The 9,653-nt window shown below is 44.1% G+C and overlaps 1 protein-coding gene across 1 annotated transcript; it reads right to left on the bottom strand.

The window, feature by feature from the left end:
* Positions 1 to 650: 650 nt before the first annotated feature.
* Positions 651 to 6,244, bottom strand: gata5 (GATA binding protein 5). Its single transcript, XM_041946443.1, has 6 exons — positions 5,722 to 6,244; positions 3,969 to 4,138; positions 1,730 to 1,858; positions 1,362 to 1,446; positions 979 to 1,106; positions 651 to 770 (listed from the first exon to the last, which is right to left on the bottom strand). The coding sequence occupies exons 1-6, from the start codon at positions 6,242 to 6,244 to the stop codon at positions 651 to 653; spliced, it is 1,155 nt and encodes a 384-aa protein (XP_041802377.1).
* Positions 6,245 to 9,653: the final 3,409 nt, after the last annotated feature.

The following is a 9,653-nucleotide window of genomic DNA, read 5'->3' as shown; positions in this document are numbered from 1 at the left end:
TCCCTGTGTTCTTGGCGAGAACACAGACGGCAGCGATATCGACAAACACCGATGACAGCAACAAACACTTAATGAAACTGAAATCATCACCAGTCATCGGCTAGAAAAAGTGGTTACACTGTCCATGTCTTTTTACATTCCACTTGATTGTCTTTGCATTGGTGTATTTGGTGTAGTGTTTCTCCAGAAATACAGGTCTCTTTGAGTAGTAGGTAGTTCTTGTTGTGCACTGAGGAAATGAGGCTTGTTGGATGTGAGTTCAGGAGGCCCAGGGTCAGTGTGTAGTCCTGGTTCAGCTGTGTTCTTTGCTCTGGTTGACCTGTCGCGCCGGTCGCTGTGCTGTGGATAATAGACTTCCTTTTGTAAAACTGCAGTCTGGGTACCCTGTGTCCTTGTTAAGCTAAAGTATGTCCAGGTGAGCGACGTGGAGCCTGCCGGTTACAGGCCGGTGTGTTAATATTATATGGCAAGCAGATTAGATGTCCTCGGTTCAAGTAAGCCTGAACACATGTGGCCATCAGATACTGCAGCAAGGTTTCTCCACAGCTCCACAGTCAAGAGGAATATTTGCAGGGTGGAGAGACGTCCTCCATCACAACGCCACGGTGAGTTCTGGGTGTCAGTACGGCGGTCTTGCTGGTTGAGGCTGCTCACGCTTGAGAAAGAGCACACCAGGAGTTCTGTGAGGCCATGGAGGTGGGGGTGAAGGGATAGTCCTCATATTTAATGTCCACATGTCCTGATCCTATGCTGTCTAACTGAGAAGCTGTCTGCAGAAAGGAGAGACACGTATGAATTAAGCAGGAAGACAAATACAGGATCATTGACAACACGTTCAAAAAAGGTGACTTTACCAATCTTAACACATCAAGGCAAATTACTTAAATCATCAGCTCCTCAAAGACCTCTACCAACGAAATGACACGATGAAATGCTTGTTTCCCACTTAAATGCATTCTACACAGGACATATGTGTACCGGAGTGGCAGATGTGACGGTCTGTCCAGCGTAGGGTGAAGGAGCCATATTGGGTTCGCTCTTAATGGTGGAGGCGTGTTCTGAGATGGAGAGCGGGGTTGGGGAGCTGGTGTCAGAGGGGGTGGATCCTGGAGAATCAACAGGAAAGTCAAATTAGTTATTAGATTGAAAAATAACTGACTTTCCAGAATAATTTGTTCTGTGCTCATTTTGATTCAGGAACACTTTTACCACGTATCATTTTATAGAAAATAATATTTTTTATTCTTACAAGACACAAGATTTTTAATCAACCAAAGTAAATCAAATAGTGGATACTGAGTCGTCCGTCTCCTCCACTAACATCACTTCATTCTCTTCCATCTTCCATCTGTTTTTCCTACCTGAGGATGTTTTATTCTTGGGCATCTTGGGTTTGCGCTTCCTGGTCTGAATGCTCTCTTTCTTCATGGCCAGAGGTCTGGGCACCTGTAGGGAGTAGTGCAACACACATTAGTTAAGCGTACCTCCCAGTCCCTGATACACCGGAGGCCACAGTGTCATAACAACCCACACAAGCTCCCCTCCCACACTGATAACAATGACCACAATGCCCTTGGAAAGGTTTTACACTGCGCAAATAATGGACTGCTCCCTACTGTAGCACAAGTTTGCTACAGGAGGTAAAGAGACTTAGCTTGAAAAGGAGACATTATATATCAAACAAAGCACCAGAGCAGATTTGAATCAGTGGCCCTATGGTGTGGCCTACCCCGTGCAGCTTCATGTAGAGGCCACAGGCATTACACACAGGCTCTCCCTCCGCGTTGCGTCTCCACAGTGTGGTGGTGCTGGTGTGGCAGTTAGTGCAGCAAAGGCCGGCCCGACGAGATGTGGTCTGCTGCAAGTTAGAGGAGACAAAAAAAACTGTGACTTACATTGGCTGAAACCCAAATGAGTGATCTCAGTAGAGTCACGAATAGTCTCACAACTCACATCTGTGTATCCTTCAAATAGAGTCTGAGAAAGTTGACTTCTTTAACTTTCTAGAATGAATTGCAGGATGTCAGCGTGTGGTTTGACATAACAATGATGCATTATCCTTCCACATACCCATGCAGAAACAATAATACCTCGTTAGTTGGACAACCTTTAATGCAACATGACAAATCATGTTTTCTATCTCACACCTTGGTGTGACTACCAGCTTGGTGGAGCCGAAGCACCACAAAGCAGAGAGTCACGTTGCTCTGGAGAGCCTCGTCTAAAAACGGCCCGTCCAAGGGCAAGGTCGCTGCAGGACAAATAAAAACAGAGAAAACAGCCCGGTGGTGGAAGGAGATTGTTGGGCAACTCATTGGCCAAAGCCACAGCTGCTCTGGAGAGGCAAGGTCCTGGGAAATACACAGCCGTGAAGCCTTGACACTTGCATCACTGATCACTGCACCACCACAGAGCTTGTTCCAAAACGCCCACTAACCACAAATAGGCTATTACCTGCTTTGACCTCAGTGCTAGCATATACTGTATTCCATCTATAGAAAAGTAACATATGGAGTGGAATTTGCATTCTGAATTAACTTTGGCACAGTACACATAATAATGTCTTTTTGCTATTTGACCTATATGCAATATGCAGCAGTGGAAGAATTCAGATCTTTGAATTAAGTCCAGATTTACGGTAATGTTAATATACTCAATTCAAATTTTAATCAGATTTTAATCAACAAAAATTAAGAAATATTATCAGAATTGATTAAAGTAATAATTACATTATATTAGTCATAATTAATGACATTATCATTGCTGATGCATCATTGTGTAAGTGCCATTTTAATGTTGTAGCAGATCAAAGTAGAGCTAATTTCTGGTTCAATCAAAAGAGTCAACTAATCGATTAGTTAATCGACAGAAAAATGATGGACAGTAGAGAGTTTGACATGTCACAAAAGGGAAAGCACAGTGGAAATAATATTAATGATGATTCATGTCTGCAGTGAAAAATACCTATTTTGATAATCAATTGTTGAATTTATCAAGCAAAAATATCAGCTATCCAGCTTCTCCAATTTGAAGATTTGTTGCATTTCTCTGTTTTATATCATTGCAAACAAATTATTTTTTGGGTTTCAGACTTTTTGTTAAACAAAAAAGCAATCTGACGAATTCTGGGGTCTAAGAACTTTGACACGTTGCACCTTTTTTAAATAAAAACTTTTTATTGATTTGTCAGAAAAACAACTGTATTGTGTAATGTGACTAAACTGTAGAGTAAAAAGTACATTATTTTCATTTGAAATATAATAGTAAAAATTCGTTAAATGTTATTAGTTTAATGGAAATACTAGTAAGGTGAAGTACCTCAAACTAATCTTTCCAGTAGTTCTCTCTCCTCCTTTGTCGATGTGGAGGCTAAATCAGCTCTCCATAAATCTACATCACATGTCCTTGCTGTTTGTTCTTTTTCTTTGTCTACAGTCCTGTTTATCTTTAACGATATATGAGGTGGGCAAATAAACAGCCTTATTTTAATCAGGCCAGTTGTAACTTAATTTGTTTACAACTAAATAAGAGTCCTGCATTTGAAACGCTACTGAAGTAAAAGTACAGAGGCGTTTCAGCTAAATGTAGAATACATGAAAAATCAAAAGTAAAGGTACCCATTGTTTAGAATGGCTCCTGTTAAATTATTCTATTATTCCGTTATTTTCATCGGTGCATTAGGAGGCAAGCAGCATTTTAATGTTGCAGCTGGTTGGAATGGAGCTAACTGTAATATTGTTGGGTCGTTTGAATTATAACTATATATCATGTTTCATCAACTGAGCAGAAAAATCCTTATCTGCAATGCTAGAATAAATAATAATAAGTGATTTCCCCTCTGGAGTGGAGCGGAATAGGCGCATCATTGTGCTCAGCACTTCGTGGTCGTGGGCTCGGTGGGTCTATTTCTAGCCTACTTGTGAGCATTTCCGATCTTCATCAGACCCGGTGTGGTGCTGCAGTCTTACCAGGCGCTTCTGTGGTTTGATGAGCGGCCTGTTGATGCCGTTCATCTTGTGGTAGAGGCCGCAGGCGTTGCACAGGTAGTGTCCGGTACCGTCCCTGCGCCACAGCGGCGTGGACACGGAGCCGCAGTTGACGCACTCCCTGCCCTCAGCGGACATGTCATCCATCAGCTCTGAACACCGGAGAAAGGGTTTGTTAGAGGGAGTCAACGCTGTACAGAGAACATTTTAATTACCCATCACCAAGAGAGCAATCACCCACCAATCACCAACACTGGAAGACAGGCAGAGAGCTGGATGCTTTATTCATTCATCTGTTATTTAGTTATCCCTTCACCTCGAAACAATCATAATCTGGAATAAACCGCATTCCTGTTTACGATATTTTCCTGTGAACTTTAAAAGTACGGGGGCGTGCATGGGGTTTGGTTGCGTGATGAATAGCCGGAGGAGGAATTTAAACCCCCTCCATCCCCTGTGACGAAGAGAGATCAAACCCTCCGCATGAACGAGCAGGGAGCCAGACCCGAGGAATCTGTTTGAGGTGAGGCAGGGCGGTGTGTTATCAGCCCGGGGGATCCAGGGTCCCCTCCATCCATCACCGCTCTGACACGTGACGGACTTCTGGCATCAGTACGCCAGAGAGAGAGCCGGTCGGGATGAAGCGGCCCTCCAGCTGCTTGTGTCTGATCGCTCCAGGAGAGCAAAAATACAGGAGGACATAAAGGCTGAGCCACATGAAGGCCTTAAACAATCACCCTGTCTACGTGAGCTTGAAGAAAGCTTCCAGAAGTGACATCCGTGTGCTCACCGTTCATTACTGCATACATCAGAACACACTGTACCAACTGTGGCACCAGAACATGTGAAGGTAACCGGAGCGCATTGAGGTGATGTGTTCACGGCTGCGATTCACCGAAACAACGCGAGACGAAAAACTGAAGCAGATCGGATTAAGTGCTTAATTAAACGAGTTCGAGAGGTGTTAAACAGTCGAGGCCAAATGCTGAACACGGCTGTTAATTAATACTTCAGGCATCACGTGTCTGAGTGAAGCGCTTCATCATTACCTGCAGACGCTCCATCGTGCCCCTCACTTTCTAAATAAACGCTCATCAAGGTGAGAAGTGCTCTGATTGTTGTGTCCCTGCTCTTATCTTTTTTGTCCGCCTGCGTATTCAACTCTGTCATCAAAACACTGGACTGTTGCTGCGGGATTAAATTAACATTTCTGAAGAATGTGTATTGTCTAAATGTGCTGTTGGATTGTTTTAGCAGACTTTGATTGAATCTCGTCCTTCGACCTCATGACGCAGCTTTGCTGTGAGCCTCCCTGTCACCTCCACTGTTCTTCAGGTTCTTCAGGAAAATAACATTAAATCTGTCATTTCATGAGGGGAAACTGTTCTCAGTGTATGATTGGATGTGTGTGTGGAGGGAAAGGCCCGGAGCGTCCACAGGTCATTTTGTACTTTTTAAATGGTTGGAAGTCCTTAGAATCAGAGCACAGAACGAACATATCAGTCGATTTTGAGACAGGTTTAACACCAAAGAGTATTTGTGACTAAATCAGCCGATGATGAAGCATAATATAATAATTTCAGTGATTAAAAAAAGCTCCACTCCGGCCCTTTAAGTCTACTGAAATGTGTTCTTTCGTGTCAAAATGATGATAATAAATTTTAGAGTTGGCTTCGGGAATCAAAAATTCACTTTATGGTCATGAAGTTTAAGTTAGGTCTGGGCTTGATCTTACCCAGACTGGACTTTCTCCCGGACAGTCCTCCATGCCGTCCCTGCAGGCTGATCACTCCGCTCTCGAATGGTCCTGGCGTCCAGGAGGACGTCGCCATCTCCGGGCTCATGTAGGCGTATGGGCTGGAGTAGGAGCCTCCGACCGAGCGCACCAGAGCGCCTCCGTACTGATCCGCCCGAGCGCCGTTTCCGAGAACCAGCGGGCTCTGGTAGGTCGCGTCCCGGCCGGTGTTGCTGCTGACGGGCGGGCTGTGCGAGTAGGAGAAGCCGTGCGGAGGGTGAGGGCTGCTGGGCGTGAAGGAGGAGCCGTCATTGCCCGGGGCCTGGGGCCAGCCGTGGTGCCCGCCGAGGCCGTGAGACTGGTGGGGAGAGTCGCAGGTCTGCAGGTAGGGCAGGGTGGGCAGCATGGCAGGAACTCTGGTGGTGGGGACGTAGACCGGAGAACTGGACGACGGGTGGATGTAATTCCCGGCGTCATGCGTGTAAGGGGACTGGTTGGACGACAGCGCCAGGCTCTGGTACATTTTCACAACTTTTACGTCCCGCTTGGCGAATGAAAAAGAGGGACGAGTTCTTCGGCTGGTCTCAGTCCTGTGGAGGTGGTGCTGTCCACGCGTGAAGGCTCTTCCACCCTCTCCGGAAGAATTTCCTCCGCTTTTCTGCAAAAATCACAATCTTCTGTCATATGAAAGAAACAATTAGAGCTAATTTATAAGAAAATAATTTAGTCCTTTCTGTCTGGCCAAGTTTCCAGAGCATCTGGATTCTGTCTGAAACATAAGCATGGTAAATAATCGAGGCGCAATTTGCAGCCAGTTTATTTTGGTTTAAAGTGAAACAGTCCTCCAGTGCCATCAGTCTAATCCCACCTGTAGCACTACCTGGCTCTGCTTGGAATGGATCTAAATGCCATTAACGGTGGCTGCTATCTGTCCACGCAGACAGAGGCGACTATCAGCGACCCCAGATGTCCTGCGGCCCCGCACTGTCTCATTAAATCACAGCCATAACGGAAACCAAATCAAACAGCACAACAGATAGCGGGCGCCGCGCATATATTTTCTATCAATGGAAACTCAAATCACATAAAACGTTGATAATGGCGCTTGCTCCGTTTAGGAGCGACAGCGTTTCATTTCCAAGGGCTCTCAGTGTATTATCTCACCAGATAAGGACGCCCGGGTGATAAAGCGGTCCGTTCCTTCAGCCGTCCAAACCTGAGCAGAGGAGCGCAGCGGGCGAACGCGCAGCGGAGCGGGACGCGGGCGCAGCGCGGACCCTCTCCAAAAACTCTCGTTTTGATGCGGAAAAGTTGCGGCCACTGGTCGGAGGTGAATGAAACTAAAGTCGTTTTTTGGTCCAGCACCACGGCAGCGTTTCTCTTCCCGTCGGTGTATCTGGAGCTCGTTACTGTCGCTGATAATTGCTGATATGAGAGTGCTCCTATTCGCTCCCCCACTGGAAGATTTGTACGGGAGAAGGACACGTGACGCAGTCCGCCGCTACGAGGTAGGCCTGGGTGGGGAAGGAGGGGAGGAGGACGGGTGGAGGGAAGGAGGACCCCTGGGCCTCGAAGAGAGGAGGAGAGGGCCCATATCTGAGGGCTGAGGGGTGCAACGGGATCGGCTCACCTTCTGCTGGATTTAAACTCCATGTTTCATGAGACAGAAGGCCGCCACACTGGATACATTCAACTTCAGGAGAACTTCAGGAGGCTTATATTTACACTTCACATGTTTTGTATGTTTCCTGCATGAAATCACTTTTATTATTATTATTATTATATTATATTATTGCTTCAGGCTCCAGAAGACATTGTGCCATGATTGGTTAATGTGGAGGTTTTTAGGGGGATTGTAAAGGTGCACGGACCGACACGTTTCTGGTGTCTGTTTACCTGCTGCTGCTGATGATGATGATGATGAAGATCCTCCTCTAAATATACACCATTATTAAACATTATTGGATAATATACTGATCACACCTGTTTTGGTATTGGATATCAAAATAAAACTGGGCCTACCAGTTTTATTTATTAGTCAAACACTCAGACCGCCTCCAGTCGGTATCAGCTCAGTCAGGGAGTTTAATGCCGCTGTAAAAACTGTTGAACAGAGAGAGTTTTTATGGTGTGATAAAAGCGAGTGAGTTCTCTCTAAAAGCTGCAGTCTGATGATCTGAAAATGTGACTAATAACTCCCCATAGTTGGCTCATAGAACAGTAAGTTTAGGGTTAACACGTAGATGATGAACAGTGACGCTGAGAGAAATGAAATCAGACGCATGTTATTATGGCAGAGTCACAATCCTTCACAAAAAACTGATCAACACAATCATGTGCTGATTAACAGGCCGCTCAGAGGGGCTCAGTGTTTTCACCCAGTCTTCAACTCAATATTTAAAGAACAAAACGAACACAGAAAAAAGCTTGTTTTTTTTATCTGCCAAGACTCCGAGACTTCGTTAGATCCTCAAACCTGGAAATAAATTCTACGGAAATTAAAAGCGAACTGTTAACTGAATAACGCAATAAATCAAAAAGGCCAATGAAAAGTCCAAATGATTAGTCCTCAGACATTTTTAGATTTTTTTTATATTAAAGGTGAAAATAAATTGTATATTTTTTTGACACTGTCAGAACATTGAAGACGGTTTTAAAGAGTCTGTCTGAGGCTGCTGGAAATGAGCCGGACTCCACGGTGACTGTCCTTTGAGCGCACTAACAACACGAAGGAGCGACACTGTAGATGTCCCCCCTCTGGATCCATTCATTCACCCCCCGTTCGTTTTCCCACACCCGTCCATCTCTGTGGAGGATGAGTGGAGCCTGAGTGTCTGCTTCCTTCTTCTCCAGGCCCGACTGACTGCAGATCAGTGCAACACGCAGCTGATGCTGCCTGCACACGGTTACTCATCATTTCAAATGTTTTACAGCCTTTTCACCGTCGAAAATCACGAGGCCTGGTCGATAATGGAGGCTTTGCTAGTTCCTGTCAGAATATGATACAGTGAAACTTTTATGCCGACACAAATTCGCTTAATAATTTTAAAACCGTGAGTTATTTAGAGCTTTTTCCCTTCTTTTATTTTGGCATTAGATTACCGAGTGTTACCGTATTTGAGAGTGAATGTAAAACGAAAGGATATAAACTTGCAAATCCAACATTTAAATCCTTATCTAATTTCAGCAGTCAGCACGATTTCTCTTTTCTTTTCAGTGTCTGATTGAAAAGAAAAAGTGTTGCCATGTTGAGATGTTTATGGGCCTGCAGAAAGATAAATAACAAGAAAATATCCCCGCACAGCTGACTGCCTCCTTATCTCTGGACTCATTCTAATCAGAACTGGAACTTCATCACCTTCACATTTATAACTCAACACAAAAAAGTTTGGGATTTTATCTCCAGATGGTGTATATTTAAATGACCGCACTGCATCAACCCAATTTAGCACGTGCATTATCACCTGAAGTTAAAGACCTGATAGAGATAGATAGATAGATAGATAGATAGATAGATCAACAAGAGGAACATATCCCTCATAGAAATACAGACTCTGCATAACCTCTAAATATATATATATATATATATATATATATATATATATATGTGTATATATATATATATATATATATATATATATATATATATATATATATATATATATAGTGTATAGTAATATAGCTATAAACTATATATGGAAGCTGGGGGGTATTTTGGAATATTTCATATTTCTGTCTTTCTTCTGTCATGTTACACCCCACCTCTCCTGGTCCCTGTCACCTGTGATATCTTTTGTGTTGATTATTGCGAGCAGCGTAAGCTTTACACCTGGTTTCCTATAATATTGTATATCCTATAGTCAACTGTCTGTATTGCTCTTTTGTGGCAGGAAGGTTTGGACTGGATTCACAAAAAAAGGGGAATTTTTAAA

This window comes from Chelmon rostratus, chromosome 10, assembly GCF_017976325.1.
Source record: "Chelmon rostratus isolate fCheRos1 chromosome 10, fCheRos1.pri, whole genome shotgun sequence".
Classification (NCBI taxonomy): Eukaryota; Metazoa; Chordata; class Actinopteri; order Chaetodontiformes; family Chaetodontidae; genus Chelmon; species Chelmon rostratus.
Note: the sequence above shows the minus strand (reverse complement) of the source record. Positions and strands in the feature narration are given on the sequence as shown.

Coding starts and splice junctions, on each gene's coding strand:
- gata5 (XM_041946443.1), bottom strand. CDS start 6,244: ATGTACCAGAGCCTGGCGCTGTCGTCCAACCAGTCCCCTTACACGCAT. Junction 1,447..1,729: donor TCTACATGAAGCTGCACGGG/GTAGGCCACACC, acceptor TACTCCCTACAG/GTGCCCAGACCTCTGGCCAT. Junction 771..978: donor CCGTCACATCTGCCACTCCG/GTACACATATGT, acceptor TCCTTTCTGCAG/ACAGCTTCTCAGTTAGACAG.